Raw genomic sequence first — 17655 nt, forward strand, 5'->3', positions numbered from 1 at the left:
AGGCGGACCTTCATGGTGACAGGAAATGTGTTTTCGTGCTTGCGATGACGGAAGGTAGCCTGAAGTACTCAGGGGCATGCTCCTAAATGGGCTTCCAACACCCCAGCGTGATCAGGTGCATGTTGTCAATCCAGAACTTGTCAACTTCCTCATAGCACAGGATGATCTTAGCGATGATTGAGAAGATGCGACCGAGAAACTGTGTCTTGCGATCCCGATAGCTGATATCATGGCTGTATATCTTGCGAGGCACCGTCCATGCTGGAGTGACCGCTTTCCGTTGAGGATATTTCCGCATCCCTCCCAGGCACACTGATAGTCGTTTTTGATGTTCCTGTGTGCACTGTCCACATGATACTTCAGAGCAGTGTAACTCTTGAACTTATTTGAGCAATTTGTGTTGATTGGCCGAGGGGTAATCAGAATGCCAATAACAAGTGTGATGAGAATAGATACAAAGAGTAGACCCATACTAAAAGTCAAGGGGCAACCAAGTTGACAATATGATAAGTATAATCGGGAACGACGCCGAGCCCCATCGGCTCCTGTGTCATAATCCCGTTCGATGAGTCAAGGGGTCTAACCACCTGGTATAAATGAAGTCGTTCTTAGAACTGCTCCATATCGTAGAAGAATTGCTGTATTGACACAGTGAGTTTTTCGGAGATTCTCTGAATGGCAGGAAGACCCCACACATCTTTGACAACATCTTTGACAACATCTTTGACAACATCTTTGACTCCAGGTAGATCTTCGAAGAGGTCATAGCACTACCTCACGAAAACCTGAATCCGATGTTGTGCTCGATGCGCTGATGGTAGCTGCTACCATATGATAAAACAAAGGTCAGGAGACGTTTGCGTGTGTCAAAGATGATAACCTGCCATCGTGAGGCCATCACCACAGGTGAGGTCTGCGCAGTATCTCATTTTGAGTGCTCATGAGAGGTACGATGGTGGTGACGGGATACAGCGGGACTTCGCACAAGCATATCTCCAGGAGTTCAAACTCCAGCCAATTGGGGGAACTGGTCAGACCAGAAGTCGCACCCGCTTGCTTGGTAGACGATATCGCGAGAGCGTTCAAATAGCTCCATGACAGGTGGCTGCGTTGGCAATCCAGTCGGGCATCAGGATGGGGGCGGGTCAGACGAGACGTCAGGAGATGACTTTGACATGGCCACGGAGTAATGAAATGTTTCGATGCCTGGATGACACGGGCACAAGATTGGAAAGGGCATATAGGCAGGCCACGTATCCCAGACTATGTCCAGCCAGCGATGGTTGCGGATTCAGAGCCACTGTCATGCGGAATTCCAGAGCTTCTTCTTGAAGACAACGGTAGGTCTCTTCACCTCGACTGCGTCCAAGAACGTGTCTTGTAAGTCGTCACGTTTTGAATGAGATGACAGGATGTGATCAGGATCGATCTGTGTTGAGGCCGAAGCACGTCGATGCCCTGCAATGCAAAGGCCACCATGACTGGCAGGAGATTGGAAGAGATAAATATTACCACGCATGATAGTCTTGGCCATGCGCGGTAGACCACGCATTGCTAGAGTGGGTGGGTGGAAGGATTCGCCTTTCCTCCCCGATAGTGTGTCATGATGTTCTCTTTATGAGACAGTGTTCTGTGTGTGTAGAGGTATGACAGTCCTGTCGCAACAAACAGCTGGCATGAGTTGGCCATGATGGTGGAAGGCATGGTGGCTCGATTATCATGGATATAATATATATAACGAGGCCATAACTTGTTGTCATAATCCTCAGGAAGTGGGGATGTCGTAGTTTGCATGGTAGGCACGAGCAGAGACTTTGGCGCAGTCGCAAAGCTTGTTCAATCGCGCTGCTCTGATAATTATGTCTGCTCTTCCAGATGCCTCGACATTGAGAAACTTCAAGAGCTTGAATTTCCCTTGGACGTATACAGCTGTCGTGAGGCGAACAGTGAGATGCCCGTCGACAGCTATGACCGGGGAGCAAAGACAGAGCCCACAGACGGCGGTCGGATCTTCGTGCAACAGATACAATGACCGTCCCCTGTCGCCGTCATAGCGAAGTTGCATTGATCAGCGTTGAGCTGATACGGAGATATAATATAGAAGCGTTAATTGAAATTGTCGCTGTCCAACTTAACGCTGCCTTGAAACAGGCTTGGGCCCTATTCGACATGTGAATTGAGGTTCAAGTTGGATACTATCGAGGAACAGCACGCGAATGAAGCAGACTGCAGTATCAGCATCGTTCGAAGGAAGGCTGAGAATGCCGTCTGCACTGTTAGGCTGAACATTGGGTAGCCTTCCCAATGCAGCTTGTGGTCGCAATAGAAGAGTGGCCTTGACTGCTTCTCATGAATGGGAAGGTGAAGGGGAAGGGTACTTCCAGGAGTATGGATGTCAAATGTCTGGTGCTCATCCGTCAGGCGGCAGTTTGGTAGTGAGTGGCGACTCCAGTGAGAGGTTCAATCTCATGTATATATAGTATATGTCGGCAAGCTGACTCTTGATTAAGGAAAGACAGCATGGCCCAATATGGTCGCAGGCCCCGTTGTGAAGCTGGGGCGAGGCATCGTCAAGCCTCTTGCGTTGGGCTTTGTCGTTGGTGCTCAATCCGCTCATGGGACTGTAAGTCATTGACGGCGAACGGCACAACATGTTGGTGTCAGCTCGTTCTTTCTAGGAAAATATGAGTGTCAGCCATGAAGACAACCATGAAGAGGGCAACAAACCTTGTTCTCGTATCTCGCCCCGTTCAAAACGCACTCAGAGCGAATCATAGTCTCAGCAGCGACGAGACTCTTCTAAAGATGCCATGGGGCAACGCAGAGTGAGGGGCAGGTGGGATGGGTACAGGGCGGAAGGCGTGATATTCCTACGGAGGGTCAGTCAGGTGTAGCCAGCTACCAAGGAACAGAATAGACTTACCACCTCGGGAGCAGATAACGATGAAATAAAGGGGTAATGGTCACTGGCCAGAGTACCCCATACTTGGGGTGAGGAGTCGTTTTGAGACTAGCCGACCCATCGAACTTGATGTCAGAGAAGGTCAACGTGTGAGTTGGCAGGCATTTGCTTCTGAGTTAGTCTGCTGGACATGATACCAAGGAACGAGGGAGACTCAAAATCGAAGGAGCAGATAGCTAAGAGCATGAAGGCAATGGTAAAGGTCAGCCGACCATTGGCGGCGATCTGCTTTTAAGTCAGTCAACTGTAACTTGATGTCAAAGAGCAAGAGAGACTTACAATGCATAAGTAGATAACTAAGACGCATAAAGTACCTTGGTGAACATCAACGGATCATTGGTGGTGATTTGCTTCTGAGTTAGTCTGCTGTCACTCCATGACACGTAACGGGCTGGACTTACAGTTGAGAGACCAGATAACGAGGAAGCATGAGGGAAATGATCAAGATCCGGATCATTGGCGGCGACTTGCTCGTGGTGAGGTAGGTCATGTCGATAGTCGGACTCCATGTGTAGACACCAGTACTAATGGTTGACAGACATCGTGTCTGCACATGGGGAAGATGTAAAGAGTGTATGAGAAGAAGTCCAGGCTACAGCCTCAGTCGACGGGGGACATTGTGTCAAAAGAGAGCCAAGTCGTCCATGGCGGAAGATGAATGAGGAGGAAAGAGGGAAGAGGGGGAAAGGTGGGATACCAGGGGTTATTTATACTCGCTCAGTCTTGACTAAGTACTGCATCTGAAAGACGGGACTTCACGTCAGTCCCCTCTTCCGAGTGCAAATCGACCAAGTGAAGTGCTTCGATTGCTGGAAAGTCGCAAGCTCTTCCACTTCAAGTCATGTTTGAAGTCCAATATCTGGATGATTTTGTCGACAATATCACCCAACAGCAAATATCTGATCGGGGAATACATCCGGTCTTGATGTTAGAAGTCCAACAAATACATCATCACGACGACTGAGAGAAAACACCAAGGGCTTCCATCCAATCTGGCCAAGGAATACATCCGGTCTTCCATGTTTGGAGTCGAAGCTGGACAACTCTGCCGACGTCCGGCAAGATGTTTCATCCGAGAGCAAAGACATGGCCGGGAGAGTCATCCGGTCGAATCGGACTCTTTAGATGCAGGCAAGCTTGCTCGAGTGGGCCGTCGATAGATACACGACACAAGCAACAATCATCACGACCGACCTCACAGTAGCAATCGAAAGCATCTTCCCATCTTACTCTCTCTCGTCGAGCATACTCCCGCTTAGACATCACACGCCGATGGCAAAGACCATCGAAATGACGATTTCATGCCCAGAGCAATCCCCACACCAGCAATCGAAAGTATCAACTCATCTCACCCTCTCTCATCAAGCATACTCGCCATTAGGCATCACTCCCAGATGGCAAAGACTGTGGAAGCGACAAGTCCAACAAGCTTCATGGCCAGCTTCATATCAGCATCCAGAAGCATCGACCTATCTTACCCTCTCTCATCAAGCGTACTCCCGATCAAACATGACGTCCTGGTGACAAAGGACCACTTCAGTACTCCTGACCTCCGCCAATAGCAAAGCATACTCCCGTCGGATATCACTCCCTGATGGCAAAGAGCGACAAGTTCAGCAATTTCTCCGACCATGGCGAAGCATACTCCCGTTCAGATAGAAGGCCATGGAAGTAACATGTCCAGCAATCTTCACCCAGCCTCCCACTATAGCATCAAACATACTCCCGTTGATCATCACACTCCAATGGCGAAGATGATGGAAGCAGCAAATACAGCAATCCTCAAACATTCGACCGCCTCTTTATCAAGCATATTCCCGTGCAGATCTCACGCCCCAATGGCGAAGATTATGGAAGCAGCAAATACAGCAATCGTCAAACACTTGAGTCCACGCCCAGCACAATCCTCACATCAAACTCCGATCTGAGCATCAAGCAACAATCCGTCCATCAGGCACCCTGCTTCCCGTCAATCCAGGTATATCTTCAATCTGACCTCGTATTCTTGTTCAGATGCCAAAGCTCAACGGCAAACCACCTCTTCGCCTGGCGAGCTGCAGAATACGTACATCCGCCCTAGTCCATCCCTCACAGAGCAACCAACCCCAGATGCCAGAACTCTTCTCCAAAGCGAAAGGTAATGAGTTGAACTGGTCCAAATGCCAATAAAATATCATTAGGAAACCGGAATATCTCATCTTTTATCCTCTCTGTCGAGTCTTCTGACACCAGGATGGCAGAGTAGACAGACCACTAGTCATCCTCATCTCTCCGCTCGGTCTACTCGCCGTTACACAACATCCCCAACCCGCAAACACAAATACGATGACTCAAAGCCGAGTGGATCAAGCAATTAAATCAAGAAATGAATTCAACACTCCCTCTATCAATTGAAAACACCCTCGTCTAAAAACACTCTCAATGAAAACACTCTCAATAAAAACACTCCTTGAAAACATCGACAGTCTCGTGAATACTCACTTGATCATACGCCCAGCACCTACCCGCTACACCCCACAAATCTCACGCCCAAATCTCATCCCAATCCCACACCACAAACAACGGTGATCTGACATGAGATCGGGTATCAACCTTGAACAAATCTCGTTATGTCGCATTACCAATCTGATCGAAATCTCGTTGATGTGGATGCCGAATCTGACGTCAACTCGCACCAGCTTTCACATGAAAGAGTACATCCTCAACCAGTATCAATCACAGCTCAAACATCACATCATCAATTGCAGCATTCAATCACGGCATGAGATGGACATCAAGTAGAATGGACATCAAGTAGAATCAAAGGCACATAGCCCAATTGATCTATAAAAAAAATCCCTAACTAAACCAAAATACCATCCCATGAATAAATAAAAATCCCAATGCAAACAGCTCCGTCATCTGTCTTCCGTGCGTCATGCAATAAAATGAAACAAAATATATACTCAAGCGCGTGCAAGAGTCGCCATCGTTTCCGTGCCCTTCATTGTTCATAATGTCTTGTCTTGTCCAACTTCTTCCATAGTAAATCGTAAAAAATGATAACGAAAGGGGAATAAATCGCTGGTGGGAAGGGCTTCCTTTGCCCCATCCATGATTCTTCGAAATGTAAATAAAAATGAAATCTTGTCTCGCCTTGTAGATGTTTTATCCACCTCTTCAAATAACAATACGCCAGAATAATATGCAAAAGTGTGATAAGGGTATGAAATAGCCAGTCTAAGCCGTGAGATGACCAATCTAAGCCATGACAAGTGATCGCTCCTTCTTCTCCTTATTCTTGAAAAGAGCCTTGAGCATGTTGCTATTGGTACGATTAGCCTTAGGTCGCAGCGTAACCTCAGAAGCATCATCTCGTCGACTGCTTCGGCTATCAATAGACCTCGTCTCAATCTTCTCGGAACGCTTGCTCCTTGAGGAACGGTGACTTCGCTCGCTGTCGGCGATGCTGCGGCTATCATCGTCCCGACGGCTTCGCGAACTTCGGTGGCTACCTTCTGTGCGGTGCGACTTGGAACTTCGGTGGCTTTCGTGTGTCTTGCTGGTCCTTGTGCTGCGGCGGGACTTGGTGTCGAAGTCGTCGCCGCCCATGCGACTTCTCGTGTCGTAGGCCGTGGGTGTGATGAGTTCCATGTCGACGCTCTCGGCGACGGACTGAGCGGGGATACCGCGCATCCAAGTCTCGATTGAACTTAGATCGTCGTCGATAATGAGAGCCTCGTCCATGCCGCCGTACTCGACGGTAGGCGCACTCTGTGAGCGCGCGAACTCAGGTCGTTCCATGGGCACACCCTCGTAGGCCAGAGCTTCCCGCGCAGCCTTACCCTCCGCCATTCTCTGAAAAATCTTCCATCCTCCAAAGCAGATGACCGTAACACCAGCAGCGATACTCGTGCCGATGAGGAATTGCGGTGACGATAGAAGCCCAAAGACGGCGGGGGATCCACTCTTGAGAAGGGCCAGGAAGGCGGGTGATGATTTCTTGACCATCTTGGACAGCTCAGCTAGGGTGAGCGCAACGGCCGCGGCGTGGTCAGGGTTCTTCTGAAGCTCGGACATGGTGTGCGTGGCAGAGTGGTGGATACACTTGGCTTCGGTAAGGAGACCCTCGACGCGGTGAACGAGTCCCATGGCCTGCTTCTCATCGACAACCTGCGGGTCCAGATCGGTGCGGTCCTTGAGATCGGGAGGGACGCTACCGTAGGCGAGGTCCATGTCGATTTCCTTGCGAGGTTTTGTCGCTTGTACCAGCTCTCCGGTCGATCTATTTCGGGGAACCATCTGGCCCGCGTTGTAGGCTGATGGCGCCACTGAGCGAGGAGCTAGAGCATAATTCATGGCAACTCCGTCCTCGTCGTACATCATTTTTGTAGGCGCTCTGCTGGGAGCTTTGCTGGGTGCTTTGCTGGGTGCTGTGGCAGAAATCTCGGTGTGTCGCTCAAGGTTGTCGAGGGTAAGGGCCTTGCGGCTGCGTGTGTCAAAGTCCTGTCGTGACTGAACGCTTCGTGATCGGCGACTGCGTTGTGAGCCAGCTTCGCTGCGCTGGTCAGCGGCGCGAGGGGGATAATAGCGGGAGCGGTCATCGTCGACGAAAGATTGTGGAGGAGGAGCACGAGCGTCAAAGGTTTGCGATCGCTGGAGAGACTTGATCTCGGCTTTCTTGTCTTTGTATGTGCCTTGAGCTTCCTTGAAGATGGAGAAAAGCTGCTTTCCCTGAGAATTGTTAGTCTGGGGAGTGCAGAGCGCGCAGAATAATACGAACGGTCTTGATAATTTTGCCGGAATTGTTGACAATGGTAATTGTCTGTTCGAGCGCGGGCGCCATGATGGGCAGCGGTGTAGGTCAGAGCTATAGCTGAAGATGTCGGGTATAATGTAATGTCGGAGGGAGGAGACCAGCTCTCTCTATATGTCTTTTGATTGTATGTCTCTGGAATGCGAATGATGAGACAGAAAAAGACAAAGGGAGCTGAGCTGTATTTGTTGTCGTCGATTGTGATACTGACCGCAACGAAGGGTCAGGTTCCAAGTACGAACAGGCCTGGCCTGTCTTGAACGATACGATCCGATCAGGGACTGGGACTGGGAACTGGGATACCCCTTAACGAAATCCGATCAAGGAAGAAAAAAAATAAAAATGGCCAGGCGAGAAGAGGAAAAGGAAGCCCGGTAGAATAAATGATTCACGCTTTGGAGTCCCGGGCCCGCGGTGGGAATGAGCTGAGATCCGCAGTGGGGTAATAGGATTGGAAGTTTTGGAAGAGGTGTGAGAGCACGGGCGGAACAACTCAGAGTGTTCCGGGTGTACACCTCAGATAAAAAGAGGTCGGTCAAGCCCTGAAAAAGAGGGAGCCCAGCGCTATAGTTACAGCGGCCTCCAGGGGAGGGGGCAAGGCCAAGCCCGATCGCAGTGGCACAAAAGATGGGGACCTCGTTGTACTAGGCGGTGGACACCGGGGAAGAGAAAGATAGAACCAGCCCAGTGGGGAGAGCGATAATAGAAGAAAAAAAAAGGGGACTGGGCTTGGGTATTCAAGCGAAAAAGTGGAAGAATAAGCTTGGGAGGCGGTGGATTTGTCGGTGAGGAAAACCCGGAGGGATTGTACCAGCAGGGAATCCCAGTGTTAGACAACAAGACACGATAACAGAAAATAGAATCAAGAACTGAATTGAATTGAGACAGAAAAAAAGGTTGTACAGAGATTAAATCTAAAGGTGTTGCATGGCAATGCACACACACTTTTTCAGCTCAGCTTGGGCAATTTGGGAAAGAGAGCGGTAATTCGAGTGGGATGGGTTGGGTTGCGGTTCGGTTTGCAGTTTAATGTAGCAATGTGATGAATGGTTGGATAGCGATTCTCAGGCACAATAAGCGAATTAGGACCCGGAAATGTGACAAGCTGCACGATGATGTGAAGGATGGTCTGTCGTGTTACATACAGTAGCTAGTAGCTAGATGCAGCATTAACAGGTGGTCAACACTTGGGTCTTTGCATGGAGTGCATTGCATATGGATCAAATGGGCTTGACCGTATACTTGGTCTCTATCCATTATGACATGTTTTGTATCACGAGATATTACAGTCATAGATTCATCCACAGTACAATTCTTCTCAGTCACAGACTCATCCACTACAGTTCTTGACAGTCACAGACTCACTCAGTATCAACCTGAATCTCCAACACAAGCCCAAATTAACAGTACTACAGAGTATGGTATCTTTACTATCATGGCCGAGACTCAAAACGTCTCACAGGAAGACATGCCGATTGGTTAGTCCCCAACTCTTCGCGCCCACTTCTCTCGTCAGGCGCCTGTGCATTTGACACTTGACCCAACAGAGACCAAAGCAAGGATATCCCTGTTTTTAGCCAACAGCGCTTCCAAAGACCGTGATCGCGCCAATTCGCTTCGCACATGTGGTTCATCTGATACCCTATCAAACCATGACAAGGCGACGAACAAATGCTACCTACGTAGGAGACAATAACCTAGTCATCTAGTCTTGCATAATAGAAGACTCGGAGAAGAATGAGATGGCTGGGGAAAAAGACAACGATGCATGGGATGTTTATCCGTTTAGTTGATCCTGGTTTTTGGTCTTCAAGGATATTCCCTCTTGGTGCGAGAATCTCGCTGATCACGGGAGACGAAATAAGGTCAAGCGTGCTTGCGCCACACTTGGCCAGCGCAACGAATGTGGCTTGACTATAGCGCCCCTCTTTCAGCTGCTCTTGTTTTCTTAGCCTTGACAAATACCCTACACCTTCATGTCTATTCGCTATATCGTGATGAAGCATTCGTCACGGCCACATAAGCTCTGTGGCAATGTTCTTAATCTTTGTAAGAGTAGAATACAGTAAGGCACATTAATTGCTCATACTCAACATAAGGCAGACAGGTGGTGAGATGTTCTGTACGGCGACTGATTCTTTGCAGTTTGTTGATCTAGACCCGTAATCCAACGTGATATCTCGTTCCTGCCCAAAAAACGCACTTATCACGCAATGAGACAAAAACGGCAAGACATATTTTCCTTCGGAATAAAGCAGACGATGCCATGTGGCAGATCAATAACACCAAAAAGCAAGTTGTTAGTCTTCCCGAAGAATGATCAGCGGTCTTGGCCTCGGAAGGCCTCAAGATGTGATATCAATTGCTGATTTACTCCACCTGTACTGCTATCATTTGTTGAACCTGACTTGCTAGTGATTATATACTTTTGTATTAATACGACGTTGTTTCTGTTAGTGTAGTCAGACTGAATGACTGTCTTACTGTACATTGAGGTTGTTAGATGTCCGATGGTCGGGGTCCCCAAGATTCACCCCGCAAGCTTGGCGGTACAAAGAATGACAACTCCGAGCTGGACCGAGGAAGCATCATTGAGGTAATACTCGAGAGTAAAGTATCTCTGATGTTGACGAGTATTCTAGAGTTGGATTGAGTGAAATTAATTGATGGTAGATATCCTATAATCGCGACCATAGCATAGACAATCCCCGGTCAATACATCACCATCACCCCATGAAACTACCTCTAAGCCCCCAACCTTGTTTAGTCGAGTACGCGTTCTCACTTCATAGACACGACCATTCAACATTCTTCTCTACGGAACATAGAAGTTACAATTCCACTTCAATTATGAGATTTACTTCTTTTCATTTGGGAGCAAGAGTATAAACCCGCGTCATATCCCGATGCTCCGGCTTCTCCACACAATTATCCCGCACTTGTGAAACACCATCACATCATCATAGAAAGCCATCTATCTCATCACCACCAAAATCAGAGGGGAATACTCTTGACAGAGTACGACAGAGTCAAAATGTCTCAAATATCATCGCTATGCGACTCCCTCCAAACCTCAATAGCAAAAGTCGTCGATGGCCTCCGCAACTTCGTAACATCTTACCCGCAGTCGCGTCTAGACCTAGCCAGTCTCTCACGTGAATTAGCTGAGCTGCAGATGGTAGCGAGGCTACTGCATCACAACGCGCAAACAGATTCAAACGTATCTCTTCCGCAAAGATTGGACGATGCGCTTAATGCTGTTATTAGTGAGGCGGGGGAGTTGATTGAAGAGGCTGAGGATGCGCTGGATTTGGATAAAGAGGAGGAACGTACGCAGTCGTGGCTGGAGCATACTGCTGAGCGATTGTCGCATTTTACGAAGTTGCTTGAGAGTTTGAGAAGTGCGATGAGTGTTGGCTTGGATTGTGTCTTACTGTAAGTTTCCAATCTCATTCGTTATGGGATGAATACTAATGTTGGGTAGAGCTATTAATTCTCAGCCTCATGATGGTCAACGAGAGTTACCTGGGTACAGCAGTTCCCAGATCCTCCAGGAAGCAGCAAACATACGAACAAAGTATCTCGGCGAAAGCGACAGTGAAGATTTCCGCGTCGAGAGTCAGCGGGTCATTATCACTGAGTTCTTGGAGGCTGTTCATGACTTCATTTCCGAAAGCTCATCTGCCGCACCACCTGCTCCTCCGACTGATGAAGCTGTCAGCAACAGCAACAGCAGCTTCGCGAATCCCGAGTAAGTCCCTCTCCTCTCACTTATAGACGGTGTACTCACACGCTCAGAACAATTGCTTCATCGCCTCACTCAGAGACAAACGAGCCTCCCATCCCAGATTACAACGCCATCGGTATAACATCCACAACACCCCTCCGCATCTCCCTCCGTCATCTCGCCAAAAAAGAACTTTCAAACCATGAAGTCCTCGAAACATGCTACCTCTCCCGCCACGGCGCCCACACCTTCGCCATCCAAACCCTCGAATCCCTAACACGTTTCTACGACATGAGCGCCAATCAAGTCTCATGCCTCCAGAACCAGCACGGCGTGAACATGATCTTCTCGCGCAATGGACGTCAGTGGGCTTATCTAAGTGAAGAAGACGGCAAGGGTCTCAACGCAGCAAACCACGATGGCATCAACTTCAGAAAGCCAGTTATTTATCTCGGCGATTATATTAATGGTAGAAAAGTCCCTGTTGCGAAATGGGCTGGTGCTAAACCGCTTGCGTTCTCGGATGATGGGAATTGGCTTGCTGTAGGAAGTACACGAGGACGCGTTGGTCTTGTGGATTGCAGCGCCAACATCAACAGATCCTCCGTCGTTATCCCGTGTCATTTGGATGAAGTTACTCACGCCGTCTTCACACCGGATAGTAAACTCCTCATCACGCAATCCCGCGACGGTACGATTCGTATCACGAACGTGAAAACTCGCGTCTCAATCGCCAAACTCGAAACAGATACGTGGAAAAAGCCATTATTCCTGGGTACATCACCCGACGGAGCACTCATCGTCGCACTCTGGGGAGATACAGTATTCCACTGGAACCACGCGACCGCGGCGCTAGAGTCGTATAGTCTCAGCGGACGAAGAACAAGAGAAGGTTGGCCGGTAGCTGTATCTGCGGACTGCCGCTTTCTATGCTGTCGGACGGATGATGGAGTCGATGTAAGCGATTTGTATTCTGGAAGGGTACTGTATACTATCAAGTTCCAAAACGGGTTTGTTACGGCCGCGTCGTTTAGTTGGGATGGGAAATATCTTATTCTGGGCAAGGCGGCGTCTTGTATGGGGTTGAAGGTTGGGACGTCGACTTTGGATGTATGGGAGCTTGTATTCTAGGCGTCTAAAATGCTTCATTGTGTATTACTCAACCTCTTTCCATCTCGCTTCAAGTAACTGAACCCTCATCATAGGTCCTCCACTCATGACCTCCGCTGCCTTCTCCCTAGCCTGTCTATCATACGTGTACCCTTGAAGAACAAACTCATTCTCATGGCCATAACCAGCATATGGGTTTCCGACTGTGTAGCTATGACCCATCGTTGCATCCTGCGACCATCCCATGCTCTTGTACACAGTTCCTTGTACACCTAGCATCTGCGCTTGCATAGCTGCCATTTTCTGTTCATTGAGGATTTGTTCGCATTGCATGATCGTCTGGGTGTAGATCATATGTCGTTGCTCTGCGAATGATAGGAATCCCTCGAGGTTACCCGTCTGGCAAGCTTCATTGTATAAACCCCTCATACGAGGTGAGAACAAATCGCACATGCGTTCCTTGTTAGGTTCTCTCTGACCTGTAAGTGCAAACCTTGGTTCAAGCGCTGTACCCTTCGCGAAAGAAGCATAGCAGTCTTCACAGATGGCTACCATTCCCCATCCCCACCATCGTCTGTTCTTGACAAACTTGATCCCCGGACAAGGCTCAACAGAACCCCATTCCGCAGCCCAGTCCAACAAAATCCTGCCATCTCCCCAATTACGCGCATGCGAGTATGCACCGAGCGCTTTCATCGCACGAGGGTGTCCGAGATTGAAACCACACAGATACACGCCTTCTTGGGTGGTAGTCGTATCCTTCATGAACCACCTCGAGCCTCCAACGGGTTTGACGATGCCTTCATAGCACGCAGCGCAAATACCCCAGCCTTGAGGATCGTTGATAGGTGTGTACCAAACACCGCCCTTGGTTCCCTGACTGTCGCAGAATGGATACTTGTCCATTTCTCGCACTGCCTTCCAGAAGAGACTTCTATCCTCATCATCCAAAGCCTGATGCATGGGAATGACAACATTTACTTGTCCAAGAGCACATCTCGTGTTGTAATTCCCACCAGGGACCTGCTGTAGCTTATTCTCATCTTCAGAAGCGCAAAAGTAATCGTGGTAACACGCTCCACAAGCTTGCAGTCCTTCTGGTCCAGATACAGACTTGTACCACGTATACCGATTCGCATTGACGACGTTCAACTTTGGACAATCCGGTAATTGGGCGCGCTCGTTGAACTGTCGACAAAACTCCTCCCATTTATTCTCCTTCGCATAGTCCATGAACTTCCGCTTAAGAAACCATACGCTCAAATCGCAATAAGCGCCGCCTTGATCTCTTTGCAGAGTGTAATACTTTGCAAACGAAGAAGTAATAAGCCCATCTTCAAAACAAGCCTGGCATATAGTTCCATTAGGAATATCAGCAGCTCTGTACCACAACTCCCCTTCAACAGCATTCTGTTCCCTACAGTCATTAATCTGCATCCGTCTCTGCATAAACTCAACAAGCGCGTCCAAACTGCCAGACTCGATGGCCTGAGGGAAGAGTGTATCTTTGACACGTCTACTACTGAACCGACATCTCCGTTTTTCGTCATCTTCGTAGAAAACTTTGCGGAAGGAGTTACTGAATTTGGTGTTGTAGATGTGATCGATGTAGCAGCGGGTGCAGATGACAAAGTCTGGGACGGCGGGGTGGTAGAACCAGTGTTGAGCATAGGCTGTTAGAGCCCCTGAGCATTCGGCCCCGGGTTTTGCGCCGCAGGGGTGTTGTTGGGCTGGTGGTGGTGTTCGTGCACGAGACGGTTTCGCTTGGGTGGGTTTTGGCTGAGTGGAAGGAGGAGATCGTTGTTGAGGTGGAGGTGAGAAGTATGAGGGCTCTGGCTGTTGGTGTTGTCGAGGTGGTGTTTGCTGCTGCTGAGGTGAGGAGTGTGTAGGCGCACGCGGTGGTGTATTGTAAGAACCCTTCCGTTCATGAGACTGAGACGTGGGACTTGAAAAGGCATATGGGCGTCGCCTCGAGTCTTCCTGCCCCTGCGATACAGGCGTCTGGGGCGGACTCATCGGAGGAGGCACCTGCTGTTGCAAAGCATGCCCAGACGACTGTTTTGGCCTACAACCTCCACGTCCAAGGTTGGGAGGCGGTCCAGGCGGCGGTGGAGGTGGGGGTGGTGGTTGCTGCTGCTGCTGGGGTGAGGTTTGAGTAGGCGTGCGAGGCGGTGCCTGATAAGAAGCTGTAGGACTTGAAAAGGCATACGGACGTCGCCTTGTATCTTCAGGCGTCTGTGGTAAATTTGTTGGAGGAGGAGGTGACTGTGGCATCTGCTGCTGAGAAGCTTGCCCAGGAGGATTCGCAGCAGATGGTTTCCTTTGACTCCATCCCCCGTTCCCAACGCGCACGGGAGGCGGTCCAGGCGGAGGTGGAGGAGGAGGCGGCACCTTCTTTTGAGGATGACTTTGAGATGGAGGCGAAGGATATGAGGTCACTGGGTGTTGCGGTTGTTGCCGAGGTGGTGATGACTGCTGTTGAGGTCGAGGTTGAGGCGACTTTTGAGTAGGCGTACGAGGAGGTGCGTGATACGAAGCCGTAGGACTCGAATAGTGATATGGCCGCCGCCTTTCCTCTTGTGACTGCACTACAGGCGTCTGCGGAAGAGGAGGAGAAACCGGCGCCTGTTGTTGAGAAGCCTGTCCAGACGACTGCCTTGGCCGATTACCTCCACCCCCAAGGTTAGGAGGCGGCCCAGGCGGCGGCGGAGGAGGAGGAGGAGCAGATTGTGGCTTTTGCTGTTGAGGAGGACTTTGAGGTGCAGACGAAGAATATGAGGTCTCTGACTGTTGTCGTTGTCGTTGAGGTGGTGATTGCTGTTGAGGCTTAGGCGAGTTCTGAGTAGGTGGGCGAGGCGGTGCCTGATAAGAAGCGGTAGGACTCGAATAGTGATAAGGTCTTCGCCTTGTATCTTCTACAGGTGTCAGTGGCGGGCTTGTCGGATGAGGCACCGGCTGTTGAGAAGCTTGCCCGGATGACTGTCTTTGTGTATAGCCTCCACCAGCAACGTTCATAGGAGGCGGTCCCGGCGGCGGGGGAGGAACATGCTCTTCAGGAATCTCGGCCGAAAGATATGATGTCCTCCTCTCCCTGGAAGACTCGTAATTCAACGTCTCTTGAGGGATCTCGGTCGAAAGATACGACGTCCTCCTCTCACGAGAAGACTCATAGTTTGACGTCAATCCTGTACTCGCAGTACTAACAGGCCTCCTCGGCAAAGCAGGCCTATCCTCCGTACTGACTCTCGGCGGTAAAGGCGGTCTCTCCTCCTCCTTCTGCCCTTGCGCTCGTGCTCGTATCTCATCAAACAACCTCTGCTGCTCCCTAACAAGCTCCTCCTCCCCCATCCTCAAACCCTTTGCCTCATCCGCCCTCAACCTCTCCTCATCAACCTTCATCCTCGCCATTTCCTCTTCCGCTTTTCTCATTTGTGCCTCGTATTCGGCTTTGTAGTGCGCTGCTAGACGTTCTGTTTCGAGCCATTGTGCTTGTAGTTGCTCTGCCTGTGCTCTTGCTTGGGCTTGCTGTGCTTGAAATTCCGCTTGGAGACGAGCTTGTTCTTTTGCTGCATCCGCCTTCGCTTGTTCTGCTTGGGCTTGGAATTTTGCTAAGTCGGCGTAGTATTGGGCTCTTCGATCCAGAGGGGGTGTGAATGATTCATTTGGTGATTGGAATTGCTGTGATTGTGCTTGGGTTTGATATGGTGGTTGTGGCTGATATTGCGATTGCGGTGTTGTTTGATATGGTGAGTTCGGGGGTGGATATTGCGGACTCTGAGGTTGTCCATATTGCGCTGATTGCCCATACTGACCCTGCCACCCCGAAGGTGAACCCTGCGAATATCCAAAACCTCTCTGCTTCTGCTGTTCCCGCTCTTGTTGATACTCTGTAAACTCTCGCTGTCTTGCTCGTTCCAGCTTCATTCCCTGTTTATACTCCTCCGTCGCCTTGTCAACAAAGTCTTTGAGCCACGCCATGGTCACTACCCACGTGAGACAAAGAGGCACAGCTCAGTAATTCAGGCCGAATGCCTGTGAAGCGAAAAACAAAGGCGTAGTTCGAGAGGGGCCCTGTTTGCCTAAATACTCGTCTGCAACTCCCCGCGTAAGAAGGCCGGGTGGGTATAAGCCGCATATCCAACGCATCGGTCAATGGTCTGACCAATCTTACATCGACAATCACATCTACAACACATACTCATGCTCTCCATACTATCCACAATGAAATCAACATCTTCTTTGCCATTATCTCATCACAAAATTGTTGCTTCTAACAGTTTAGTCGGCGAGTTGATAACATCATCTCGATATGGATTGTCCAGGTGTACATCTTTTAATGTAACCCACCCCTGTCTTCAGCTCGGTACAATCGGACAAAACGCTCCAAGACCAAACAATAAGCTTATGTCAATAACACAAACTCAAAACCGCACTCTCTATCCCATAGCACAAACAGCAAGCGTCTTACTTTCTCCAGTGTGTATATCATGACTTGTTCTGCATTGCCAGTTGGCCTCTTGCCAAGCCAATCGCTTACAGAGTACAACAAACCAACCTCCACTGCCCGTTGGATCATCTCCATTGCTTTGCCTCAAAGGATTGGGACCCGTTTGGGATGTTTGCTTCCGTGCAGCGGTGGTATTCCGCTCTAGGACTTGGATGTAACAGACTACAAGTTCCACCGTCACATTACAATCACCATGCATCACCAGTTTCAGATATCGGAACTAGAGAGCCCAGTAAGGTCTACACTCACCCAGAATGACATCTTCATGCGACAGTCACTCAAACTTCACAAGACTTAATGATGTGTAACAAATTCATTCACTCCCAGTTGCAATGCTACCGCCCAAACGAAGACTTTTGTTCATCCTCTCAGCTCGACACCTCCGTCTGATCTTGATGACATTTCTGAAAATAAAAACAATAGGTATATGCTTTCCCATTCCCCCAGCAAAAATGAAAAACGCCGTACCCTTCCCTGTTCATGCTTTGGTTTGCCATCGTAAACTTATATATGTTGTTTATACGTAAAATGTGTAACGCCCAAGTGGTTTCATT

The 17655-nt window shown here is 49.4% G+C and overlaps 4 protein-coding genes across 4 annotated transcripts; 1 reads left to right on the plus strand and 3 right to left on the minus strand.

The window, feature by feature from the left end:
* Nucleotides 1–1303: 1303 nt before the first annotated feature.
* On the minus strand, nt 1304–1704 carry FIESC28_02831 (uncharacterized protein; the record flags this gene model as incomplete). Its single annotated transcript, XM_031156980.1, has 2 exons — nt 1304–1613; nt 1670–1704. The coding sequence occupies 2 exons, from the start codon at nt 1702–1704 to the stop codon at nt 1304–1306; spliced, it is 345 nt and encodes a 114-aa protein (XP_031018932.1).
* A 4498-nt stretch (nt 1705–6202) lies between these two features.
* On the minus strand, nt 6203–7787 carry FIESC28_02832 (uncharacterized protein; the record flags this gene model as incomplete). The annotated part of the gene is made up of 2 exons (XM_031156981.1): nt 6203–7675; nt 7725–7787. 2 exons carry the CDS (start codon nt 7785–7787, stop codon nt 6203–6205), a joined length of 1536 nt encoding a protein of 511 aa, XP_031018933.1.
* A 3004-nt stretch (nt 7788–10791) lies between these two features.
* On the plus strand, nt 10792–12615 carry FIESC28_02833 (uncharacterized protein; the record flags this gene model as incomplete). Its single annotated transcript, XM_031156982.1, has 3 exons — nt 10792–11192; nt 11242–11508; nt 11556–12615. 3 exons carry the CDS (start codon nt 10792–10794, stop codon nt 12613–12615), a joined length of 1728 nt encoding a protein of 575 aa, XP_031018934.1.
* Nucleotides 12616–12639: 24 nt separating this feature from the next.
* Nucleotides 12640–16572, minus strand: FIESC28_02834 (uncharacterized protein; the record flags this gene model as incomplete). The annotated part of the gene is made up of 1 exon (XM_031156983.1): nt 12640–16572. One exon carries the CDS (start codon nt 16570–16572, stop codon nt 12640–12642), a length of 3933 nt encoding a protein of 1310 aa, XP_031018935.1.
* Nucleotides 16573–17655: the final 1083 nt, after the last annotated feature.

Source organism: Fusarium coffeatum (assembly GCF_003316985.1).
Source record: "Fusarium coffeatum strain FIESC_28 chromosome Unknown BRIP53273_contig_61, whole genome shotgun sequence".
Taxonomy (NCBI): domain Eukaryota; kingdom Fungi; phylum Ascomycota; class Sordariomycetes; order Hypocreales; family Nectriaceae; genus Fusarium; species Fusarium coffeatum.